General features: G+C 35.7%; 1 protein-coding gene across 1 annotated transcript; it reads left to right on the forward strand.

Annotated features, from left to right (window-relative positions):
- PLGRKT (plasminogen receptor with a C-terminal lysine) lies at positions 1 to 27,923 on the forward strand. Its single transcript, XM_038125630.1, is given in 5 exon segments — positions 1 to 69; positions 19,005 to 19,106; positions 19,109 to 19,137; positions 20,079 to 20,188; positions 24,545 to 27,923. Coding segments are annotated over 5 exon segments (432 nt in total). The 3' UTR covers positions 24,667 to 27,923.

Here is a 27,923-nt window from a genome sequence, read left to right on the forward strand (position 1 = left end):
ATGGGGTTCGTCTTCTCGAAGGCCATGAACGACAGCCTGAAAGGGCAGCAGGAGTTTATGCGGCTCCAGGTTACAGAGAGGCCGGCTGCGGTGCGGGGGAAGCTCTCCCACTGCCTGCCCACGGCTGGACTGGCAGCTTCACCTGCTGAGTTTTGCCGTCCTCCCAGGGTTAAAGGTGCTCCATTTACGTGCTCTGCCAGTTCATGTGTGGTTACCTAGTGCAGCAGGTTCAGGTGTGTAAAGCACCTGTTCTCTGTGTCAAAGGACTTCCTCAACAGTCTGTCTTAACATATTGTAGAAGTGCAAATTGTCTTCAAAGTAGCCAAACAAAACAGTTTTGGAAACCTACTTGGAAAAGTACATTTATGCTGAAGTTGAGCTGTGTTACTGCACTGTAACACGGCAGCGTTAAGAAACATGTATATGTTAAAGTAAATCTGTTATAATGGAGTTGCTAAAACATGGATCTTATACGCTTAAAATATGTGAGTTAAATATGTTTAAACTGTCCCACTATTAAAAAATCTTTTACACAGTTCTTTCTTTAAGTTCAATAAGGTAACTACAGCTGAATTTTTCTAGAAAACTCAGATTAGGGCATGTGGATGTTTTATTCCCTCTCATAAAATAAGAAAATGACAGCAGAGAAGAAGGAAAACTGGTTTGATTAGGGTTCAGAAAGTTGTGCTGAACAGACCTACAGTATAGTACTAGTTTTCTGATTTATTGTTAAATATCTTGTAACTTACTCATAATATTTATATGCCAAGTGCTGGAATGCAGTCTGAAGGATTTAGCTGGAGTTCATTCCTTTAGTTTTGCATTTAAATTGAGCACGGGTAAAATTTTTAGAATGTTTGAAGTAGTGATGTATAAACTTTCAATTTACTAAATTGCCAGTAGATGGCATATTCTAGTTTATAAGGCAGTGTGCAGTAGTAGGTTTTGCAGGATCTCAAGTAAACTCTGAAGGTGACCTGGGTCTAAGAAGAAGAAAGATAGCATAAGGAAAGATTATATAATAAAACAGTGGATAACTCTTAAGTGTTCAAAGAAGAGCAACATTTTTGCGTGACTTGTAGACATGATTTTCTGTCTGTGCTGTGTTACATGTTTCTTAGATACAAACACAAGTTTTGTGTACAAATTTTGGTTTTTTTCCTCCTGCAGAGAGGTGCTCCTCCCATCCCCAGGGTTTTTGGAAATCCAAATAACAGGAAGGTTTTCAGTTTGACAGATTGATAGTGAAATTATAGTGGAAGCTTGCTTCACAAACTGCTTCTCTGTTGGGTAAATAAAGTTGAGGAAAGAGTTTGAATTCAAGCTAACATTTGTAGAGGTAGCTGCAGACTTCAAATGCCAGTCTTTGCCTTGGCTAGTTCTAGCTCAAATGCTCAGGCATTTATAAAAAACAGACTTTGAAGGCAGTTACAAAAATGCCCTTTCAAAATTACATATAAAATTTTTGCAAGTTGTTCTTCAGGAACTTCCCCTTTACCGTATTTCTTCTTTTTGACAATAGTTATGGTGAGAATAGTATATTTCTTTCTAGCACTACAAACACCTGATCATATCTCATTCCTACTGTGTTTGCAGACACACCTGCCATGTTGGAAACCCCCCATCTTTTGAAAACACATGAAGTGTACAGTTGAATTGGGTGCAAAAGATTCACTGGGGGCAGGGAAGAAAACTAAATTTCATGTCATTAGGGGATGGAAGAATGTAGCCCCGCTTCAAACTTGGGGAGAGTGTAGGGAAGAAGGAAGACAACCATTTTTCTTTTTCATATGTGACTAAAACGTGTGACGTGGAGTTTACTGCTAGACTTTCAAGCTATTTGTAGAAAATTATATAACCTGATTTATTTGCTTTAGACAAAATTGTGACTGGAAATGCTTGGAGAAGTTAAGTCATGCTAGGACCAGAATGAAATAGCTTAACTTAAAGCATTTATATATTCTTAGGGTGAAATACTGGGACTTGGATGCTATCAGTTCACCCATCTTTCTCTGAAAACCATAACATTTATCAATAAAATAGAAGCTTATACTTGAAGCAATATGATGTACTTACTATAAGATATTCAAAAATAGTGATTTGTTTTAAATGTAAATTGACCCCAAACCAACATGTGGAATCCAAACTCCTCGGAGCTTTTCATAGCTTCTGAACGTTCTTAAAGTGTCCCAAGATTAAGATGTTAAAGGAATAGGGGAAAATTGTCACTCCAAGCTAATTGATGTGGTTTAAGAAGTCATCAAAATTGTTTTACCTAGAATGCTTTCCCTACCAGCAGTGATGGTGTGACAGTGCACAGAAACGAGCTAGTTACTCTTTGGGTAGACCTGGAATGAAGCACAGTAGGTATTGGTGAAAGAGTCAGAACTGTAAAGTTTCTCCTGCTCCTTGCAGATGAACAAGTATCATAACATTACTGTAAAGTGCTTGGAACAAGATTTTTTTGCTATTAATTTCTGTGACAGAACACTTTTTTTTAAAAAAAAAAAGAAAAAAATCCTAAATAGGTGTATGCTCTCCTCTGAGAGAAAATACAAAGCTGTTTAGTGATTGACTTACTTCATGTGGAGGATTGTAGGTTTGAAAGAGACAGTTGCAAAAATAAGACAATAACATGATAGAAGATGATAAAGACTCCTCCAAATCACAAACTTTGGTGCATGCTAAAGCTCAGCCAGTTTTAGAGTCATTCTGATATGTGCTGGACAGCCAAACCAACTTGACTACTTTAGCATAAGACAATATTAAAAGATGTCGTGCATGGGTTTTTTTCTTTATATCTTTCTTGGGATAGCTCTGAAAAGGAGGGATTGTGACCTTGTAAATTGTATCTTAATGCTTTTTGGAAGCACAATAAAACCTCAGCTGTTTGCCTTGATGTTGAAGGACTTGCTAGTTGTTTGTATTGTCTTTGTGTGGCTCCAGAATGAAATACCAGTCTGTGTCAAGTGGAGACTGTTTGTGGTAGAAGTTTGTTGAGGCTTTGTTTTTATCATGAGCCTGCTCCTTTAAGTGTAGTTTGCAAAATTATTTTCAAACACTTTAATATCTCAGATCTACAGCTCAAGACTAGTATATGGCCTTGCAGAGTGCTTTTAGTGAGGCTGAATAGGCTAGAGCATGTCTCTGCTCCAGGCCACAGAGCAGTTACAGCAGATTCTTTTTTTTTTTTTATGAGTTCTGTGTGTCCTCTTAACACAATTAAATGTGGGAATTGCATATATTTCTTTAGTCAAAGTGCTGTGTTCTGTACTTTCTGTTCTAGTGAGGCTTTTATTCCTTGTCTTTTTTTTTTTTTAACACCCCAAATATATACCTTAAGAAAGCTATTGCAATAACTATTTATTAAGAAAGCCATTTTGAGATGTACAAGGCAGCCTGGAAAAAGATGCATATCTGAAAGTGGCAAGTAAGAATGCAGAGATATTTGTGACTGATTATGCTTTCCTCAATATGGATCAGAACACTTTAAATATTTCTAGGCAGTGACCTTACTGTCTAGAACCAGGTGTCAAGAACCCTGACAGGTTGCTTTTTAAATAAGAAATTGTCTGGCTTCACATACTGTGAAGATATCTTGAAGATACTTCCTAAAGACTTTATTGTGATGAGAGAGACTTAAGTTTGGTTAGTGCATAATGCAAGTATATTGTCTTCAAATAATATTAAAAATACAAAAATAATCTTGTATACTCTGTGTAGTGTTATTTAGAATGATAAGAAGCAAAATCATGGTAGAAGATCACAGCACAGTACAGATAAAAATTTTAATTTACTGCTAATGAATTTGATTCTAGGATTGCATAAAGCAGAGCTTACTAACTTTGCATCTCAAAGTAGTGTTTTTGCAGTGTAAAAGACATTCTAAGCACAATTTAAAAGGCTTTTAATTTAGGGACCACATATAAAAAAGCCTAAGTTCTCCCACCAAATTTTAGCCAGATTGCCTAATACATACGGAGGAATCAAAGATGCTTTCTTTAGTTTTGAACAGAACCCCACCAAGTCAGTACTACGCCAGTCCCTCCTGTAACACTCCACTCTTCTTCACCAGTTAGATTTTCGTTTATGTCCTGCTGTTTGGCTCTAAAAAGTTGCTTTTTCTTTCTTTCCTTGGGAAACACTACTCAGGGAAAACTGATTAATATCCCAGTTTTCCTGCATATAGCATGTCTGCACTACTTGAAAGGTGGCCCTACAGAGGAGAAAGCTGAGATTTTGTTTTAATAACAGGATTTTTGGTTATTTTTCCAGTGATATTATAAGAGTTGAATTACATGAAGATATCTTGATGTGTATAGGAATAATACTGCATAGTAAGCAGTGGTTTCTAGTCCATACAACTAAAAAAATTAGGTTCTAGTAGCATTTAAAATCCTTCATGACTGTTTTCAGGTATATCTCAGTGTATAAGTGTTCTATTACTTAATTAGAAGAATTTTTTTCGTTGGAACTCCACAAATAATTGGTGAGACACTGAATTCTTTATTGACTGACCTTTTTTACTCTTTCTCATATTAGCTTCATCATTAATAATGAGATGTGAATTGATGGCTACTTTGTATTCTGTTGTATCACTCTTTTCTCTATTACGAGATGATAGATGGAAAGGCATGGATGAAAAGACTGATTTGTTTTAATATCTTTATGTATAACAATCAGATCTAGGGTTTAAGTGTGTCTCTTGATGTTGTCAAGCCATTGAAGTTTTCACCTAGATGCATTTCTGGGAAAACTTTACAAAAAAGCACTGAGGAGAGAAGCACTGATTCAGAGGCAGAGAATGGAAGAGACAATTGTGTTGCATAAGGGCCTGCTTAGAGAAGTGAAGTAAATAGGGTAGTAAATGGTAGTAAATGGAGCACAAAGAATTCTCTAAGCTATTGCATAGCACATTACTTTGGTTTGGAAAAAAAAAAAGCATCAAACCCCAGGAAATGAAAAACCACTGTGTTTTCATTTCCAAACCAAAAAATTAATCACATTTTGCCATCCTAAAAAAAAGGTGTTTCTACTACAGCAGCACAATAAGAGCATTCGGCTGTTGTAGCAGGTACTAAATAAAGCAGCCTATAATGTATCTAGTCCGGGCAGAAGCTTTTATGAGACAGCGTGCTGGGATTTTCTGCAGTGTTGATGGTTCTGGAGGAAGGAAGCCTGTACATGCTCAAGCACAGATGTACACAGCTGCCTGAGAAACAAGCACAAAGAACAAGAGCTGTCTATGGTCACAGTACTGCAACATCATGGGAATAACAGATATGGTAGGACAGCTCATGTAACTTGAAATCTCTTAACAGAGAGGTGCTAGCTCTTCAGGAAAGACCGGAAGGAAAGACAAGTAGTAGTGATGCCCATGAAGAGAAGGTGTAGCTTGTGAGTTAAGGTCAAAGGAGAGTCCACAAAACATGACCCTATGGAGGGAGGATGCTGCAGGTCACCAATCAGAGTGACAAAATACATGAAGAAACAACAAGTTGTTCTTTTAAACAACTGAAGAAAGTCTCTGGATTACTAACTGATTCTCATGAGACTGTAGTCTCCCTAAAATCTACTGAATATCTGCTGAAAATCTGCCATAAATAGGAAGACATAAACAATTGAGTACATTTCTGCGAAATGTGAGGAATAAGTGCTTGATACAGGTGTGTATGTAGTAGATGGGCCATCCAAGGGCCATCATGCACAGCTGAATTTGTTATTTACAAATGAGGGAGAACTGCAATATTACAGTCAGACTTGATTGTAGCAAGATGAGTTGCAGACCCTGGACATTGGGAGAGAGGATTTCATCTTGCTTGGGAAACTGGTAGGCAAGGTGCCATAGGAGCTTTGAAGGATAAAGGAGTTCAGGAAAGCTGACATGATTTAAGTGTCAGCTAAGTGTTCTTGGCCACAACACAGACTGAGAGCTGAAAAATTGAAGCAATTCTGTAGAGATGCAGGGGACACTGGAAGACAGCAATAGGGCACAAGTCAGCAGTATACCCTGACAGAAGAGAGAGTCAAAAGGACAAATGAGGGCTTTTTAAGCTGTAGTAAAGCCAGTAGGTTGACAAAATTTTCTGTTGTCTTCTGTTCAGTGCTTTGTTAAACCCATTTAAATACTGCATCCACTTTTTACCCCCCTTCTTCCCCAGTGCAAGAATAGTGTAGCTGAAAAAGAGCAGCTTTTGCAGCAGACTACCAAGATGGCCAAGGGCTGGAGCATTTCTTGCAAGGAGGCCAAGTGAGCCTAGAATGAGATGCTTTCTGGGGAGCAAGATCTGAGGGCAGCCCCCCACCAACTGTGAGTAATCAAAAAAGTATAGCCAGAAAGTGCAAGAGGTAATGAGTATACACTAAAACAGGATTTGGGGAGCAGTACAGACTGAGTGCAAAGAGAAACCTTTTCCCCTGAAAGACCAATCCAGCAGTGGAGCATATGCTCAGTGATGCTTCCATCTTAGGAGGTTTTCAGGACCTGGCAGGATAAAAGCCCTCAGCAGCCTAGTCTCCTGGTCTGATCACACAGCTGTTCTGAGTAAGACTGCTGAGGTTGAACCCAAGTTATTTTATGATTCTCTAACACCCACAGAAGCAGGCTGTGGCTCACTATATTTTGTGGATCCTGTGAGGGAGGACTTTCTTACCTCTCTTTCTTCCCAGACTAAGAATTATGAGCAGTTACTGCTTGATATCTGCACTCGTACTGAGCACCACATGCACAGCAGCAATCTGTTGAAACGAGATGTGACTTGGTCTAACTTTTAACTGACAGCTGTCAGACAGACTTAAGAAATATGTTAAGTGATAATGATACAGAAATAACATCACAAGGGATAGAGAAGGGAATTGAGAATTAAAGCCTCCATGTGCCCTGCCTGTCAGAGTGCAAAAACAAAGCAAAAATTTTGTTTGTGGGAATAATTTACCTGAAAAAGAATTGTTCGATCTCCTGTATATTTTGGAAGTTTTGTAATAGATATTGCTGTATTAGCAGATACATTTCTCCTACACTGTATGTATAATTATATACCCAGCATTAACATATACATAAGTCAGTTGAAATCAGAAATTTCAGTAAAAGGTTATAACCATTATTTAAGCAAAACACATTTAAAAAGTATTGCTTTGAGATTACAGCAGGTCAGCTCTGCCAGTCTTTCAGGGTCAGATTGGAGGATTGAAATTCTTAAAAGTGTAGCTTTTAAGAACAACTTATACAGGAGGAGCCAAGAATCACTGTGCTGGACAGTGCTGGAAAAAAAAGAAACTAGTTAGTGCTTAGGGCATGTCATTGTTTTATTGGTTTTTGGGGGTTGCAGTCAGAGTGATTTGGAGGGGTTTTTTGGTAGACTTTTGGGGTTTTTTTTCCTTCCTAGCAGGAGGATTTCTTACCAGACAAAAAGATGGTCTTCTCAGTGGGAAAGCATCATTGCTTTCAGAAGTCAATACAGTCCCCCAAATTAATCTTTGATGGGAGCCACTAAACTTGTAAGAAAATATACATGCTAGAAGAATAATATACTTCTGACAGATCTTGTATTTACCAATAATAAAAGTGTTTTATTATAACCTGTCTACAGCATGAATCTCTGGATAGTCTCAATCCCAGTCTGCTGTGGTCCCTCCTCTCTTCCTATTTTATTATGTTGGACTCTAAAGTGCATTCTTTTCCCCAGGTAATATCGGATAGCCAGGAAACAGTAATAGATCTGCTTTCATAGCAGTTAGTCTTTGAGAGTTTATAGACTTGCTCCCTGTTCCTCCTGTGCAGGCATGGAAAAGATTCTATACTTCTTGGTTAAAAAAAAGTCAAGATCAATTAAATCTAGAAAAGTAAGGGCTTATTTTTCTGTGTTTCGACAATGCAGTGGTAATACTTTTTTTCTTTTTCTTTTTTTCTTTTTTTTTCCTGAAAATCCATAGCAATCTTTCCTTGGTTCTTTAAAATATTTTCTTTCTTTTGGGGTCCATAACATCATCTAGGTTTATTTTGAGTCATGATAAAATTACATTATTCTATTTTAATTAGGACCAGATGGCGGTATGAAAAATCTTCTATAGTTCTGTATCTCAGTGGATACTTTTATACTTTTTTCTTTTCTCTTTTCTTTTCTTTTCTTTTCTTTTCTTTTCTTTTCTTTTCTTTTCTTTTCTTTTCTTTTCTTTTCTTTTCTTTTCTTTTCTTTTCTTTTCTTTTCTTTTCTTTTCTTTCCTTTCCTTTCCTTTCCTTTTCTTTTCTTTCCTTTTCTGTCTTTTCTTGTCTTTTCTTGTCTTTTCCACTTCTCTTTCAGGTCTTTCCCTTTCCCCGCCCCCCCCCCCCCCCCCCCCCCCACCCCCACCTTTGTGCTTTGTTTTAAGAGCTTCTTTTGAAGTTCTGGCAGTGATGCAAATTAATAAAGGCATTTCTTCCTCAGTTAGTTAAAATTGTGGAGTAAGTGGGCAGATAGTATAAAACATTGCTAGGGAAACTCATCCTCTAGTTCAGAAAGGTGTAGTCTGCTTTTGCATAGATACAAATTATACAGCATTTTCTCCTGTAAGTGGAATTTTCTTTTGACACAACATGGAAATGCCAAACATATTTATCTCTTGCAGAAAAAAAATCTTATTTAGTTCATTCAAATTATAAATCGTAAGATTTCTACTTCTGAAAATGGCATTCAAGTGTTCTGTGCTTTCATCTGTTCTTCAGCTCATGCCTGTGAAGAAACATGAATGCATTGCACACTGTATGCACAAAACCATGTCGCATGCATTCACAAATCAGCTTGAAGTGAAACTGCTGGTGAGTGTTTGGTATATCTACAAATGGCACTAAAGCTCTCAGTTTTGTAAGAAAATGCTTTGGAATATTATTTCATCATATATACTAATGTGTCAATATTAATATCATTGGAATGTAATTTAAAGTTACAAAAGATGTGTAAAAAAAGTATCTGGTTTTGGAGAAAAATACCAAAAACTCACTGAAACCATAGATAAATGCAACTTAATATCGTATGGTTTCTTTCCTCTACACTCTCAGCTCTTGGTTAGGGGCAGACCATAGCATGATTGCTTTACCTTCCTGCCAGGATTGTATTGCCTTAAGAGGTTTGCTTTGAATGGCAATAAATGAAAATAACAAGGCAGTTTTCTCTTCATGTTTAGCAATTTGTCCTTAAATCTGAAATTAAAATATAGAAGTACCCCGTAGATGCTTATTAATTGGCCATATCTTTTGACTAAATTATATTTTCCTTTTTTTCTGAAATAAAGATATAAAAACAATTTAAAAATATAGATCTATTATAAGAGATGGAACAGGACTACATTTTAGTTTATATCCAGACACTCATGTGTATCTCAAAACAAGATGTTGTAACTTCAGTTACAGCTGTTTATTACTGTTGTTTGCTTTTCACCTCAATGTCTTTTTGAAAATATACAGAGTCGTAACATGTGTGTTTGCCTAGTAAAAAATAAGTTTGAACCTTCCAGCAGCAGTTTTAAGTTTGTTTCTTATTGGATTCTGTTTGATAATCTAGGTAACCCTCTAGTGGTTTTTGAAGTTCTTACTTCTCAAGAAACTTCTAGTGAAGTTGCTATGGTAATATGTGACAGGATATATAGTAAAAGAGACAACTGAAGCATTTTAAACATATCTTCAAGTGAAAAATGAGATGACACATTTAGCAGAGATAAAGTACAAGCAGTATTTGCATATTTAAGAAGATAATGTATGTACATTAAGAAGATAATGTATGTACACCTTCCTTAAGTTATTGGTTTTGTGATATTTGAACTGAACCATGGATTCTACACATAGCACTTTGCTGGACTTTCTTTACTACAGATACTGAGAATCTTCTGAGTGAGAGATGAGGAAAACCTGATTTATTTATCAGAGAGCTCATGAGTCTCCTCTGACTTCCTCTTCTCAGTTAGCTTTAAATTCCTTAGAATTAAAAATATATTAAGAATGTACAGATAAGATAGATCAGTAGAGGTTTTATTAGAAACTAGACACTGGATCACATTCTTAAAGACAAATACAAAGTGTTAATGGAAATTGGATGAGGAAAGCCGATACTTTTGAAAAACAGAAACATTGAAGTCTTTTTGATACCTAGTAGGCTCAGTCTTAGTACTCAATCTTAAACATGTACAAGGAATTCATAGAATCAGAATATGCTGAGTGAAATAGAGCCATCAGGATCATCATGTCCAACTCCTGGCCCTGCACCTCATAAGCCAATTGTTTGTTCTTGGTAGGGACTTATATCTTGCACATGTCCTGATCCTTTATTCTGGGACTCTCTTTGAGTAATGAGCTATAAGTAGAAATGAAAAAGAGAGGTATGAGTAAGGGCAGGGGGGAGATGACATATCTTTCATTTAAAGAGGATAATATTTACAAATACAATTTTGGGGTTCTGTTGTTTTGTTTTGTTTTGTTTTTTTTCTTAATAAATTAAATTAACCCATTACTCAGTCAAAATGCAATCAATTATTTATCAATTGATCTTAAAATTAAATGGTGCTTAAAATGCACATGTGTGCTATGTTTTGACTCTTGGCAGGAGAAATGGCTAATGTTAAAATGTCAGTGAGTTTCTGAACAAGAATTTTTTTTTCATTCTTCTTCTCTTTCATTGGTAAAAAAAGGAAAGTATTGACACAGATTTCTGCAGTTCTTCCTGAACCTAATGAAATTTTTTGTGATGACATTTTCCAACTACAGATTTGTCACCTTATCTTTGTTAACAAAAGATCAACCACCTCTATGATGATACCTGAAAAATATAATTTCTCCTCATGTCTCAGACACTGAATCATTTTCTTCAGGGTCTTGTAAATCCCTAACCTTTTCCTCCCCAAAGCTTTCAGTGAAATTTAGTCAAAAGGACTTTTTTTTAGTTCTAGTAAAATGAAACCAATTGTTCCTGTTCTTTCCCGTGAAGTAAAATGTAAGCAAGTTTTGCCTTTCCTGATTACTACCATCTGTTTCCCTTTGGGGTGGGAAATAGCTAGATTTGTTTTCTATTGACAAGATACTAGTAGCGCTTACGACATCACTAATGCGTTTGTCTTGAAGCCTTACATAAATTGTACCCTTGGGTGATCTGTGCTTAATTCTGGGAAATAAATGCTCTCTGGTAACAATTCTATATCCTTATTAGTTTCTGCTCATCAAATGGAACAGAACAAGATAAATGATACCTGTACTGAGGAAGATTAGAACCATCTGTCTTGCAGGAAAAAAGCCAGTTTGGTTGGTATTAGCTGACAGATTGTATACTCTGCCTGATCACTGTGAAGAAACAAATGAAGTGGTTAACAAAGAGCAGATTTTAATACCTATTTCTAATATGTAACGACTACCAGCAAAAGATGCAAAACAGACTGGTTGCTGCACTAGTAGCGAGACAAATATTAATTAAATTTATTCGGTTGAATCAATTATAGCAGCATTTTTTGGGGGGAATATATGTGACTAGTACATATCATTATGAATACAGCTTGCAAATTTTGTCTTGCTTGGAAGTGCAGCTCCAGCTTACCTTTATATGTTTAGTCTCATTTTGCTGGAGGAATTTAACTGACTTCAAAGAAAAAATGCCTTCTGAAGCTGCTTCCTGTGACAAAACAAATTTACCATAGTTCCTTTCCTCTTAATAGAGCAAACCTATCATTTTAGTCTTTTGTTAAGTCCATTGAAGAAAAATTTAGTCTTTTACTTGCTTTCTATGAAATAATATTTCCTGAATGTTAAGTTTGGGGGGGTTGGGGGAAGCTCTTATTCAACTCTTAGTTAGATATTGAAATTACTTGATATTGTAACATCAACTCTTTTTTTTATATGTCTTGATCTACTTTACTATTCCTTCAACATTGATACCTTTTTACATAACTGGCTATTCAATGTCTTTGGTTTGTCTCTATAAAGCTTGTACAAAACTTCTGAGAATTCTGAACACTGGTAACAGTACCTTAAAACTTCACTTACTTTTGTTGATACGATTATTAAATGCAGATGGTGGATGCCCTTCTGCACTCTGTTGCATGTTCGTTGCCTAAAAGCCACACAGAAGAAAAATAAGAATGCTGGGTTACTGCTAAGAAATTTTAACTTAATGCTTTGCCCACTAGATTGAGTCTGTCAGAACAAAATCTCACATGGATTGAAGGGCTTTTGATATTATTTCTTCTTTATAAAGAGTATAATTTCAGTACCTTATGGACAACAAAAGGAATATAAAGGATTTGGTGCTAATAACACGAAGGTCAGGGGTTCAATCCATGACCATTCAGTTAAGGGCTGGGACTCGATCCTGGTAGGTCCCTTCCAACTCAGAATATGTTCTGATTCTGTGTGATTTTTGTTCAGTGAAGTTTACATTCTGGCTTGTGGCTAATATTGTGAGATCCTTTTTTTTTTTTTTTTTCTGATAACTTTTTGCTTGTAAATAATTTATAATCTGTCTTTGCATGGGGAAGCTTTACGTTTTCTTTTTAAAGTGCAGTTTCTTGCGGTGCTAGTAATTTTAATTGCTCTGTGTACTTGATGTGAAAAATATCTGCAAACAAGGTTTGAAGCAGCAGGATAAAACATTTAGGTCTAATTTATTTTAACTGTTTGATCTAGAGGCCCATTTCCTGAGATGTCTGTGGGCATGCTGGTCACAGAACCAAGCAGACACTGCCTAATTATTTTAAGTTGTCATCTCTGTATTGCACCCTGGTGGCTTACAATGGAGTTGTAGAGATAGGTGTCACTATTCTATTTTTCATTTAATTTTGCCAAAGAACCATTTGCAGCAGCTTCTTGTTTTACCTATTATTTAGAAAGAAGGACACCAAGGATAAGTCATGTGAGCTTTTAATGTTGCATCTACTGATGAAATGCCACATGTAGCTGTGTTATCTGCACTACCTTCCATACATGTTTTGGAAGGGATTTGCAGATTTTTTTATGTGTGATTGTCACTTTTTTATAACTTAAGCCTTATTTTCCATTACAGCTCTGAGTCCTCAGAAGTTAGAAGTTAGTACTTTTTAAAAGAATGCTTTCAGAGTGTCTGAACACTGAAAAACTGTAAGTGAAAATAACCTAATGTAGGCAGAGTAGCCATGGCCTATAACAGATCTATTAACCTGTGACAAAACTGGAGAGCTCTTTTACATGAGTGTAAGGGTATCCCAAAAGTTTCTTCAAGTTTCAGTTTTCTTAGATTTATATACTGGATTTTAGAACTTAAGTAGAGATGGTGTTTACCTGATTATTTCTTATAAGGTAGTTAATACCTTTCCTGTCCAAATATCTGTTTACCAGGACATCAGTGTAATTATGTCTTAATGATAGTGACAGGAAATATGTTCTCTATAGGTTTACTGCCATGACTACTCTCAAGCTATGTTTGTTCAGCCCAGTATTTTAGATAGGTTAGGTAAAAGAGCGTATCTCCCAGGAGAGCCATTAACATACTGGGTTGCAAATTGACTCTTTATTGAGGGGTGATTACTGTGTCTTCCTCTGCATAGACACTTAGACTCACACAAAATCCACCATTGAAATCATATTTAATACATGTGGGCAGTGAAGAAGAGAGCATTTCGCACTGGCTCTGCTTTTCATTTCTATTGAGTATTTGTACACCACCTTCCATCCCATTTGGGGGTACAAAACCAAAGTAGCATCCATTCCATCTACACATGGAAGAGAGAAAACAAGCGAAGAGTCTAAAGTATGAGAAATTTCTAGTCTAGTGAAGATGTGACTTGTAATCCAGAGAGGGGTTTTTTTGCAAGTTGTCACAGTCAATTAAATTATTTTAGATGAGAATTTTCTCCCACTGGGTTTTAATCAATTAAATGATGGTATAAATGCTCTTTTCTGTGGTTTGACATCATTGTGGCAGTCTGAAAAATAATCAGTAGAAATGATAAGGATGGTTACCACTGACTAGTTTATTAGCATTATCAGTTTCACAGTAACTGACCTTTTTCCCTGTGCCTCACTTCTCTTCATCTGTCATGATTCATTTTGGAATATCGATTTCCTTTCACTCTAACACTTTCTGTGTGACAGGCTTCAAAATCCCAATCAGCCCTTACAGTTGCTCACACAGTGTTGAGAAACTACTAGCTGTATTTAAAGAAAAAATGGGAAAGTTATTTCTAATTGGGCCCTCTTCAGAGTATTATAAATTTTAAAATGCCACTTGCTACTAGTAGCCATTTATTTTGAAATGTTATACTTAATTTTTAAAAATATGCAATCAATATTTTTTGCCAATATAGAAGTTGCTATTGCCACTTTTTATTATTAGATTAACTGTGTCTATAAAATCACGGTCTGATTGTTACAGGATACAAGTAATTGAAAAGCATGCTGGGATGTGCACCCATGCATCCACATTACAGCTTCAGCTCTCTTGTGCTATGCACAGCAATCTGGCTAGGAAAATTACAGTATCTCTCTTCCTTCTGTTCTAAAGCTACACTTCAGGTCCTTTATCTGTAGTTTTTAGTGCAAGTATAGTCACGTAAATCATTCCTATTGAAGTTTTTATGGCTATGTAGATGGGCCATTTGTGTACTTAAAATGAAGTAGAATTTGTTCCCTAAGACAATGGCACTTGGATGGTGAATGGTTGTTCAACTGATATGTGTGATGTGCACCTGTGGCTTGTTTTCTCAATAATCAGCTTCTCCCATCAGTAAGACTTTCCTAAATAAAATACAGCCCATCTCTGCTACAACTCTGGTACATCTCTACTCTGTCTGAATGACATACTTTTTTTTTTGTCTTGTTACCGATAAAATTTTATAAAATGTTTTGCAGTAAAAATGAATACCTACTGTTCTTAATTCTTACCTCTGTTCTGCCATAATGAGAAAAGAAGTAATTTTAAAAATTATTGTAATGTAAGTCCTAAGACAGTAGGACTTGGTGTTTTTCATAAAATCTGCATGTTAATAGATCAAAAGTCTTTCACTATCCCAGTGTGACTGACATTTTCAATAGAACACATGCGGAGGAAAATAAGACACAATTACTAGGAAATTAACAGCTGAAAATGGGATATTGATTTGAACTGCAGTCAAACATGGTTTGGTTTTCTTTCATCTAATTTCGGGTCATTTTTTGTGGTAGACTCCTGATTCTTTTCCTATATACATATTTTTCAAATCCTGACTGCCTTAAGGCAGTCACTTAAGGCACTGATTTTTGCCTTAAGGTCTACCGTGATCTAGTTGTTCACCAGTTGAAGACCATCACATCAGGATATCTTGGTCATTCAAAACTACTCAAGCTCCAGATATTCATTTAAGATTGGCATGTTAAATGGACAAGCATAAGGATATTGCACATGATTTGTTTTAATTTTTAAAAGATTCATTTAGAGGAGTTCCCAGAGTGCCCATGTAGGCATTTCATTTGACATTTAGAGCATCCAAAATTTATTTAAAGATATATACTCTTTTACAGTCAAGCATTGCTTTTAAACCTATTTAACTGATCAGATGTCAGGTCTGGACATGCTAAAGCAGTATTTGATTGCACAGGATAGGCAGGTGCCCTGCCTTTTGTCTGCTTTGTCAGAATATGCCAGAGAGGTGTTCCCTGCTATGCTACCCAGTGGCTACAGAGCTCCCTGAAAAGAGCTCTCTGAAAAGAGCTCAGGTGTACTCCAAACTGGTTTTTCTACAGTTATTCTGGTAAGTTTAAGTCATGTGATGAAACAGTATTTAGTAAGACAACTTTGGCCATAATTGTTGCTCAGTTTTTCCTTTTCCTTAAGGAGAGTTTGAAATTCAGTGGAGTCAGTGTGGAATTGCCCTGGAACACTTAGAACACTTAGACTAAACCCCTTAATTACTCAGATTCCTGTTGTAAGCCTAACAGCTATAGCACTGTAGTCTTTTCTTTTGCAAGATGAAACTATGAGAAGTAACAAAATGGATCTTGGAAATGGAAAGCATGAAGATACTTTTTTTGGAATAAAGGAGTACAGACAGAACAAAGGGAACTTCTGGCATTTGAGAGTCATAATCCTGGGTTTGGCATAAAATCACATAGGTTCAAAGGTGAGCATGTATTCATGTATTGCTACTAAGTTTTCTCTGTATAAATTGTGACTAAATAAAAATTGGTTTACAAATCTCTGCATCAGTACTGTTGCTTACTTAGGATCCCCAACTCATCTCAGGGCTTTCTTGATGCTACATTATACGTTTATGGACAAAATAGATCTTGTAAACTATTCATTGTAATATCATAAAACTTCAGTAATAGCAAGAATTAAATTATTCTTTTAGCCAAATGTCTCTAAACCTGCTTTTTACTGCCTTCTGTGGATTAGTATTCCTCTGAAACTATTGTTTCTGGGCTGTCACATTTCACCATGCACAAAGAGAATGTTCATCTCTAAGAGTCGTAATTCTAAAACTTCCCTTCAATGCATTTTTTAATAAATTAATTTAAATACAGTATTGTGTTTCATCTGGTTTAAATTTTACATCTACATAGAAGAAGTTGCTCAAAGAAAAGGAATTACAGGCATTTTTCTATGCATTACATTCCACCACTTGTTTTTGATGGAGAAAGTTGAGGGTTGTTTCACTCAAGTGAAAGAAACAAGATCTAGTTAGAAAAGAATATGAAAAATGTTTGATAATGTTATCTGGCTGCTGTCTATACTATAGAAAACAAGTTGTTTTCAATTATCGTAGGTTATTTATATGAACTACTTGTAGATACACATGAAAGTACCCTTGGGGTTCTGGAATTTGATATGACAGTCTCCTGCAGCATGGTGTTTGTTTGACTTTACTGTTTGTGACTTATCTTTTTCTTTCAGCACTTGGGTTTTAAAGAGCTGTCAAAGTATAACAAGTGTGAGGGGTTTTTTTTTGTTGGGGTTTTTTCAGAGGTTTTTTTGTGTGTGTATTTGTATTTAAATAAATCATGTTAGCATCCTTTAGTTTACTTTTGTAAATTTGAACTTACAGCCTTCTTTTTGTGCCATACTTACTTCTTTCTAAACACTGTGCATGTTAAACTGTCTGTTTTTCTTCTTCTCCATTGTTCCCTTTTAGCAAGACCTATATTTCATCAGCATATCCTTGTCCCGCTTCCTTATCATGTGCTTCTTCAAATTGAAGCTCATTTAGGGTAATACTGTGCATCTTGGAAGCACAGGCCCTTATCTGTGCTGATAGGCAAACAAAGGATCCCTTAATACTTTTCACATATGTGGAAACTACACCTATAATCACACTGAAGATGAAAATAAAGTCATTAAATGGATATTACATGTCATTATTTTATCTTACCACGTTAGCCCTCAGCAATTTACCAGGCTTAGGATATTTGGGACCAAAATGGGTGTAATTAATTGGCAGTGTACTTGTTTATTTTAGAATTCCCAACTGTCTTGTAGGTGACAAAATAAAATCTAATTATTTTGATATTTTATTAAGTGGTTTCTCAGCCATTATATAATTACTTCTTCTGAAAAAAAGGAAACCAAAACAAAGCAATCTGAAAATTATGGCTATCAGAAAGGTGAAGCCTGTTGATATTTTTTGTGAGAACAACAATTGCAATGAAAGTATTGAGGAAAGAAAAACAGATGAAATGGTACTGTGAGACTATAGTGAATGTTGTTTTTCCTGCTGTGTACAATTATATGTAATTAGATCTGTCCTTTTTTCATTATGCTGTCTCAAAATTATTTCTGCCTATCTAGGTACTGAATGAACTTGTAAATAAGAACGTAGTCTGAAGAAATAATTAGTAACAATTTAACAGAAATTGTTCTGTTCAGGCTAAATCAATAGTAATGGAGATGAATAAATGGGTGGAAACCTTAAGTAATTACAAATCCTTTAAACTATTCTTGAATTAGAAAGCAGGAGAAAAGAACATATTTAATTACTTTTAGAGATTCATTAGAAGAGAACTTTCTGAATTCAGTCTTTGTTCTTTCTTCCCTGGAATACACTCATTTAGGCAGCAGGTATTCTGTTTCCTGTACCTTGTTGAACTTCTCATCCAACTTGGTTAGCTAGCCTAGACATACAAACACAGGTATTCAATTTTTTCCCCACAAGATGAGTTACAAACATTGCTGTGAAGAAGACTTATTGTTCTGTTAACTAACTTCTCCACTTTGGTTTCAGACTGCTTATTTTAGGCACAATGATTATTTTTTCATCCCTCTAAAAAGGAATTTTTTTATGTTCTGTATAGTTGAGAGGAACTTTTGAGAAATACTGAATTTACCTTACTTAATAAAAATGTACCAGTAGGTTTAGATGGGGCATGTAACTAAAAAAATTAAATCTAATGGTCTGCTTTTTTATTCTCTTGTACCATAGAAAGTTCTTCTTGGACATGTGAATATATTGACTATATTGTACTTTTTTACTTTTTAAAATTTTAGATATACAAGTATTTCCTTATGGACTTTTGATATATATTCATTATCTATAAAAAATCTGTTGCCTTCACAGTGCTTTTCTATATTTGTAACTGGTGTTGCAGAAGAGTTATTAGCTTTATGAGGCATCATGAGGAAGAAGAAATCCTCAAAGGACAAAGAGGTGTTAAGATTGACTCTAAAATTATTACAACTAAATTAGAATTAAGCAAAATTAATTGGGAAAGCAGGTACTCTATGAATCAGCATGGAAATGCGAAGGTCAGAGAATCTTAATCTAGAGAGTCCTGCTTAGACTTGGGTCCCACTCGAAACCTAACACTGCAGTTTTGGTTGTCTGGACCTTGAGAAGCACAATTAGAAAGATTCTGCATAAAAGCATTTGCTAATTGACCTAGATGTTTTTTGGTAGAAACTATTACTGAAGAAAGCCAGTCTTAATCAAAAGCCATGAAAGATTGCCTTCTTAGTTAGTGTTTTGGATTTATAGACCACTGAGACATTAAGTCAATCTTTAAAATAAAGGGATGACTTAGATTTGTTTAACCTATCTCCCTTCTTTAGCTGGAAAGGCAACTGGCACTGCAGAACCTGATGAGAGAGAGACAAATAGCTATGCAGATTGCTTGGACATCAGAATTTCTCAAATATTTTGGGACATTTTTTTGACACTTACTGCTGTAATTTTAACAACTGGGTATGAAGCTTATCGCCTAACAGAAAATATAAGTGTATTACATTATTACATATTTCTATTTTGCTGGGTCTTGGTTTTGCATTACAGGTAGTTATTTTTATCCAGTAGTTGCTCAGAGATTGATCAAATGACAAACGGACTCTGAATTCTGTCTGCTTTGAATGTGTTCTGGTTATGTCTGGACTGCAGATTTATTTAAAGGCAGATATATGAGCTGACAATAAAATGACAATAAAATATCTGAGGTACAAAAAGTCCAGTGCAAAATAAAAGTTGTATGTGGAAGAGGAGAGAGTATTTAAAATCCACACTATTTTCTTGTCTATACTGAGATTTAATGAACTATTAGTGAGTACTACATTCTCCATCTTGATTTTTTTAATGCAGTGAACAAGTGGACATGTTCTGAAGTCTACTCACTTAAATTTGAATCAACTGACCTAAGGGAAAAAGAAACCTCGCTAATAAAGCTATATTGCATAGGGAAAAACTTGCCCTACAGTACTTTTGGTTCATAATGTTTTCTTGGGCTGTAACACATTTAAAGGGAAATAGGAAATATTTGTGGGTTTGTGTATATAGTGAAGATTAAATGCACGTTATGTGTTATGGGTTCTCTGTAGCATTTAGAAATGAAAATAGAATCTACATTCTTACGTGTGGCAAATGGCTGAGTATATGGCACTGCACATGCATGCTAAATGAGTTAGATAATCCCATATTTGTTAATATTTTCAAAAATCAGTATTGCATTTTTAAAATACTCTTGGGTTGAGAAAGAAGGCAACCAGAAGACAAATATTTCTGAGGAAATAAAGACTTGCTCTTTGATTAGATATTTTTAGAAGGATACACAAGTCCTAGACAGTAAAGGTCAGCTTAGAGTAACAGTGCTGATGTGCTGAATATCCTAAATATTTTTTTTCTTTTTTCTTGCACAGAGCAATAAAAAGGAAGAACCCAGCAGTTTTACTGCCAATACTCCCCTTATGCTTTGTATTTTCCTATCAGTATGATATGGACTATGGGACACTGTTGCAAAGGATTAAAGGTATGTAAGTCAGTCCTGTTCTCACGGAGAACCAAGCTTCATATAACCTGCTATGTTTTTTTTTAATGGCTGGGAGAAATCTTGTAATAGATATTTGACTTTTTTTGATAAAAATATTATGTCTTTTTTTTTTTCCTTCTGTTGAAGTCAGATATTTTGCTAGTCAAGGGTACTCAGTATACTTTTACAGCATTTCTTTTCACTTAGCACTGTAATTTTCTCTTCTTGTTTCAAAATATTTGAATGCTAAGGTTATAAACACAGCTGATGTAAGAATTTGATATTTGGGAGAAATTACAGATGTAGTGATTTTTTTCTGTATTCCACTCTGCTGCTGGTTTTCTGGGGAAAGAGTTAGGGATTACAATATAAAGGAATAGTGACAAGTATCATGGCCTTTCACCTTCATGATCTAACACAGTCATTGGGTGATGATCTTACTGCAGTGAGCTGCTAAGACTCAAGAAAGGTGAGTGCTGGAAAGTGGGGTCTTGCCTCATAGTTGTCCCTTGTCTATGTGATTAAATTATATACATCATTGTGTTGAAGTTTATGGAGATGCTTTTAACTGATGCAGTGGAGATGCAGTTATGGAGATGCAGTTAACACTGATTTCTGGTGAAGGAGACTGGCTCAGTGAGTGTTGACTGTAAGTGAAAACAGCATCAGGCCATGGCTTGTCACCTTCACAAATTGACTTAGTTAACTAAGTCTAACTAATTGTCTTTTCTGCTACTGGCACAACCATATTGAAACAAAATAAAAATCTGTTTCAGCACTTAGTCTTTAGTCTCCAGATCTAACACTTAGATTTCCTAACTCTGTATGCTTCATGGAAAATAGCGGTAGGTTAATTAGACAAAATCTGCTGTAGTTCCTGCTGCATGCAGGTGCAAATACATTTAGGTGATTCAGGATTGTATACCTGTGACCATTTCCCCAACAGCATTAAACAAACTTCCCTGGATTTTAATATGAAGAGTCAGCTAAGCATAGGGAAGAAGGGGTAGTTCTTAGAAATAAAAGTGTTGAAAAGGGGATTAGTACACACAAAGCAGAATTAGCTCTTGGAATTTAGAATTTATATGTAATGTGTTTACTGTGTACCATGTGGTCCTGTATAGGTTGAAAAGGAGCAATGCGGTATCCTATTGCTTTCCGAATAAGAAAAGTCATTTTCAGCCCTTCAGATCTATTAGGAGAACTTCAGCAGTATGCAAGGCTTGTGAAAATGTTTTGCAGAAAAGAAACTGTGGAACCAAACAGAAAATAAAATTGAATATGCCAAACTAACTGTCTTTTTCAGTTTTTTTTTCCCTACAAGAAATGTGGTAGATCCATTATAAACTCATGAAAGCATTTGATGGGGTATTACCTAAAGATTAAGTTAGCATGAAAGACATGGAAAGACATGGAAATTGGTAGACAGGTAAGCATGGGAGTAAATAAATAATGTCAAATTTTGTGCTTGAAAAGGAAGGTTAGGCTTCAGCAGGGTTATTTAACAATATTAACATTTGGTCTGGATCTTCATTTGCTTTCTATTTTAAATTATGAGTAGGTTCTCCTCACCAAATCTTTGGGTGACAAAACTGATTAAGTTCATCAACAGAGAAGAAACAAACTGCAGTGCAAGAAGACCTGATGTTCTGAAGAAATTAGACAACAAAATGGGATTCAATTTGATAGTGTCAGCAAGAAACTAGGGATTAATAGGGATTTCTACCATCAGAGCTCATCAGATGGAAATGGTAGAAAAAGAGAAAACTTGAATGCTGGTGATCATAGAATGAATACAATCCAATAGTGTGATAAAATTCAGCTAAGCAAAGTCTAGAAACATCAAGTGAGTTTTCCTAGTATCACGGCATGGTCAAGGTTGGAAGGAATCTCTGAAGGTTATCTGGTCCAAGTCCCCTGCTCAGACAGGATCATCCATAGCCAATTTTCCAGGCAAATCTCCAAAAGGTTTTTGAATATATCCAGGGATGCATATTTCACAACCTTAGTACAAACAGAGTGCAGATGGGAAGATACAGGAAAATAATAACTCCTGTGAAAATTTACATGTAATTCAGATCACTTCTGGAAAGAGAATCTGTAATTATACTGAAGAGCTAAAACTATTAGGGAATGACAAGCTGCCTTGCAAGAGGAAAAAAAAGTGATTAATTTGTTTAGCTTTGTAAAAAGACATGAGAGATTTGGGTCTACAGATCCTACTTACAGGATAGGATAAAGGCAAGTCAGAAAAGGAAATTAAACTAATTACCAATATCAGCACTAGATTAAAAGGAAGTGGAATAGCCTGGATGAATCTGGTCTGGAAATCAGGTTCAGGAGTTCAATTTTATTTTATGATTAAAATTACATAGTTGAAGAAAAGGTTTTATGACACAATTGACCTGCAGCCACAATGCTTATTCTCAATACTCAACTTCTCCCCGTGTTCACTCCCACACTTTTGCAACCATTTCTCTGCTTGTCTATCTATTCTGTTGGTGCTTGCCATGCTTAATCTCTCTGGTCTAATAATGATTGTATACACCATTCCCTTTACTGTTCTTTCTTTAAATAGTCTTTCTTCCAGGGTATACCTATCATCAATAGGTAATATTGGTTATATTACCTCATAGCCAATTCCCTCTCCTAAGATAATCTGCAGTTATTTCTGTGCTGCATGGTGAACTTTGTATCTGAACTAACTTGATCACATAACGTCTGCATCTTCTGCCTTTCATCCTTTGGCATCATTTTATACCCCTGAAAAGTTGCATTGTTTCTCTTTCATTAGGCATTTTGTTTCTTATCTTGCTTACAGTTAATTTTTTCTTCCGTCTCTAGCCTACTTAACCAAAAATTATTTCATTATTTTAGTATTCTTCCACACTGAAATATTGGAAGGGTATTTTTTCCTGCTCTATAGTTTCGACTAATTAAAACCCAAAACTGAAGACATGGGGGAAAATACCTGTTGAGTTCTGCTTGTGCTGTTGGAAAGTCCTAAGTTTCCAGGGCTTTGTATCAGGACCTAATCTTTTGGGTATGTCAGGGTTACAGAAGCGCTGTCTAACTATCTTTTCTAAACCTCTGAGGACACAAAGAACCAACCTGCTCTCTGTGTTCTTGGCCTTGCTGTTTTGCTTTTCCTCCTAGTCCAGGCACACACTGCTGGTGTTTTCCACACAAATTATTAGAGGAGGGGACAGATTTTATGGCCAGTCTCTAATTGCACTGAACTTCTCCACTCAGCAATGGAGCTCTGGCTGCCTTTTCTGAGATTTAGATAGCTGAGTCCTTGTGTCCTGAGCAGTCAGCGGGGCAATGTCCTCTAGTACATGTGAGGGACAGGCATAGAGATTTGTCTATCCACATCTCTGTCCCCAAGACCTCTTGCTATTTCATAATCAGATGCTATATGCAACTGACTAATGTTGTGGGAGTGATAGCCTGTGTTGGATATTACTGGTGGTCCCAGGCACTGTAGTACTACAAAAAATACAGCTGGGAGATGTCAGCGCTCAGACCTGTTTTATAGAATGACCATAATCCTGACTGCATTGCAATATTCAATCAGGCTGATCACACATAAATACAGTTTCAAACCACTGCTATAAGGATCATAAAGCTGAGACTTACGGCATAGGTAAACAAGGTTGTTGGCATTGTGCCAAATGGCATCAGCCAAAACAAATGCATTCTTTGCCTAATCTTCATCTCTCTTCTTATATCACTATCATACCACCACAACCTATGTATGATGTTCAGTCTGTATCTTTGTTTTTTGGATTCTCTGTCCTAGATGTTTTCATTCTAGCCTTACCCAGAGCATTCTGCACTTTACAACTTTTCCCTGCTATGCTTCAAATTTAGGTAACTGTCTTAGCAAAGCTTTTTGTGACAGTGGGCTTTGAGCAATGCTTCTTCAAGTCCTGTGCTGCCCACATTCCGACACCTTTTAGGCTAGTCCTGAGGCACAAAGAAATATTGTGCCCAAATATGGTACATCTGTGACACTGTGTACAAGTTTACATGTTAAAGCTTACGTACACCTTCATGTGAATGTTTGATCCACTTTCTTCTCAGATTCTTAATCACCCCACCAGTCCAAAATTCCTTAGAGACAACTTTGCTGGTATATTGACAGCAGCTTATTTATAAAATACATAGCTATGACTTGCTATTTTGCTAATGTGACCCAAACGAGAATGGCTAAACCAGTTTCTTAAGTTTTTTTTCCTTCTTTGCTTTCTAGCTGTAAGACTGAGGAAAATTACTGGGTTTTTTTCTGGTTTTTTTCTTTTTTTTCTTTTTTTTCTTTTTTTTCACTTTTTTTCTTTTTCCTTTTTTTTTAAGGTGAAGCAGAGAACATACTTGACACACAGAGCACTTTGCTGGAATTGACTAAAGGACCTTTCACTTTTAAAGATTTGTAGAAAATCAGAGTATCTCAGAGCAGTTTCTTCATAGAAAAATAGGAAGATGGTATTAAAGCTACGTATCTGAAATGTGATTATAATACTGCATTTTAACATAATAATTAAAAATTTGATAAGATTACAAGGTCTTATAAAATCAAAATTTAATGGATTTTTAAAAATTAGTACTTTCTAAAGCAATTGGTTTCATATTGTATGTATCTCATAAAAATAATCATTATTCTGTAGTATATTTTCGTTGTTTATAATGAAATATTGAATTTGCACTGTCTATTCAGAGTCTGAAAATAACTTTCACCTGTAGTAAAAAAGTCTGGTACTGACCAAACTCAGTATAACCAAAAAAGATATGGCATTTGGTAGTTACAAGTTTGTATAAATATATAAATAAATATATACAATTTTCAAATGTATTTCAGGATACACAGCTCAATTTGAAGTCAGGAGCAGGCAGTCAATTTCTTTGAAAAATAAGACTCTTTTGATTTGCTGTTCTTTAGGCAGTGAACTCACCATCTCTGCTTCAAGTTCTGGAATAAACAGCTTTTATCAGAAGTAGGTTCAGAAGTAAACACATAACTTGCTAACTGTGTGTTTTACTGTTAGGGAAAACTGTGTTAAGTATGAGCAGAGATAGCTTCTGAAAAAGAGGAAACAAATTATGTAGCTATTTCCTGAATCTTTTTCATGCTTGTTCGATATTCTGAAACTCAGGATAATTTGTTTTTTAATAATTGAAATCAGAGTTTCACTACTAAGATGAATATTAACTTAGACTAACAGCAAACAAAATTATTAATGTATGTTTTTGTAATGAGTAGATCCAAGTGGCCTTACAAGTACTGAAAAACTGAGGGATTTTTTGCATGCCTTTAACATGGTATATCCCGAGAATATAGTTTTAGTATACTTTAATGTTCTGATGTCACACTTGGAGAAATTGTTTCTGTGCTGGAAATCTTGTTTAGAAACAGATTATTTTGTGTTTTGGATGGAAAGCATTAATCTCACTGTGGAATGAAAAACAAATGCTCAAAAAGCATTCAAAAATTAATTATGCCAAAGTCTATGCTGACAATTTGTTGACTTAAAAATTAAATTCCAGCTGGAGATAATGCCCCAAATACGATTTTGAAGACTACTTAACTAAACTTAGAATATTGCTACAATAAGATAGGCAAATATACAATGATACAAAAGCTCTGTCCAGAAGAAATTAATAGCACAGTTTCCACAGTTTGACTTCTGAAAGTGCATTGACTTCTGCATTCAGTCACTTCTGTAATTGGTTCTGTCCCTTGCGTGTTAACAATGCATACAGTCTGTAACTGATCTCAAATGTGATGTGTTTTACTGGTCAATGTAATAAAATGAACACAAGTTCTCCACTTTCTTGTTTTGCTTTGAATAACAGTGCATTTGCTATGTTTCCTCCAATTTCTGAAGTCCACCTTCCTTTAATTTTGAAAAAGGCTTGTATGCTTTGGTCATCTGTCAGCTATTGATACTCTTTCTTCCAAAAAAGAAAAACAATTGAACCATCCTTTTTGGGTATTTATATGTCTCCATCCGTGCCTTTAAGCCCACATTTTAATACTGTGAAAGGCATTTTCTCAAGAGAACAGTTTTAATAGACCATACAACAGTTTTTACTTATAAATCTTAGAAAATTAGGAAATACCCTAATCGTATCCACTCTGAATTAAGAATCAGTATCTGTGTGCTTGTGACAGATTCCTGACTATGATGTTTGATCAAAAGCCAGTGTTAAAGGGAGCAAAATTATGGTCCAGGTAGCAGTGTTAGGGGATAATAGGGTACCTATATATTAATCCATCCAAACTAAATTTGATTTTTTTTCTCCTGAAATTTGAACTTAGATCAATACTGTTTGCAAGACTCCACACTAAAATGTGACAGAAATTGAGTAAGTTTCATCTAGTATTACACAGTATCAGTGAAATGTACCACATTTATTAAGGAAAAGGCTCTAAGCAAGATGGTCTAACTCAGAAATAGAGTTAGATGGGCTATATAGAATGTGCCAAAAATCATCAAGGAGTTAATGGTTATTCACCTTTATTGTCCTTATTTTTTACTGTTTTCCTTGCCTTTGTTTTTTGAAAAATGCATGGTTTTGTTTTGAAGATGCTTGTTCTTTGTGGCAGAGTTAATTATTCTACTGCCAGTGTATTAATCAAAATGCTTGCATGTGCTGTCCACAGTCATATCTGTGACATGGTGACAGATACAGAATAACTGAATGGTGTAACTTCCTTCAGAGGACAGTGAAAGAAAGCAGGGGCTTAGCAGTGACAAGGTTTACTTTAGGGAAATACATGTTTAAGGCACAAGTTGCCCATATTCATCATATTTGTTATAGATATAAAGAAAGTGCCTAAAACATCCTGCTCCTTTCTGTCATTTGTGCTCAACTGGCCTCAGCTGTTAGACTTACTTCAATATATCACAACAACTGTCTTTGTTTCCGTGAATCACTGGGCAAAAAAAGGAGAGCAATTCCAGGGGGAGCCTGTTCTGGCCTGAAGGCACTACTCTTACCACCTTAATTCTGTTGGGTTTTTCTGGTTATTATGTCTGATAGCCATATATCATGAATCAGTATCATTTGGAGCAGGATTGTTCTGGAAAAGGGAGAAGTCAGTCATGATTAGGATGCCAAAATTAAGCTGCTTGTGTTCTAATTATAGGTATGAACCCAAGGAAGTGTATGCCGCCTGCAAGCCCCAAATGCCTCCACCTCACTCTTGTTTATTTGGTTGATAGTATATATGAGCATTGAGGAGAAACAAGCAAAGTCGCTTTGGAGAGTCCAGTTTGGGCCCCTTCCTTACCATAAGGAAAGTTGGAAATCATGGCCCCTTCTTACATGCCCTGGAGTTATTTTATTGCTGACTGCATGTCACTGCTTTTAAAAGTAGAGGAAAGCACTTATGTAAATGTATACAAACAAGATTGTTTCTGCATTGTTATTTATTTTCTTAATCAGCCTTGCACTTCATTATACAAAAGTACATGTATTTCTTAACTTTTTCAATTATGAGCTTTCTTAAGATCAAACTGTTTTCTAAACTGCGCAATCCTCTAATGAAAGTAACTGGATAATGCTCATGGTTGGTCATCAATAACGTTCATGCAGTGGTATTTCCCATTTGTTGCAGAACCCTGTATGGTACTAAGTAAACTTTAGAAATGCTGTAAATTCATGTTTGGACAGCTTTCAAAAACTAAGTTGTCCTTGCAGCAGTGAATTGCATGAATTTGAAATAAATTCT

Source organism: Motacilla alba, chromosome Z (assembly GCF_015832195.1).
Source record: "Motacilla alba alba isolate MOTALB_02 chromosome Z, Motacilla_alba_V1.0_pri, whole genome shotgun sequence".
Lineage (NCBI taxonomy): Eukaryota > Metazoa > Chordata > Aves > Passeriformes > Motacillidae > Motacilla > Motacilla alba.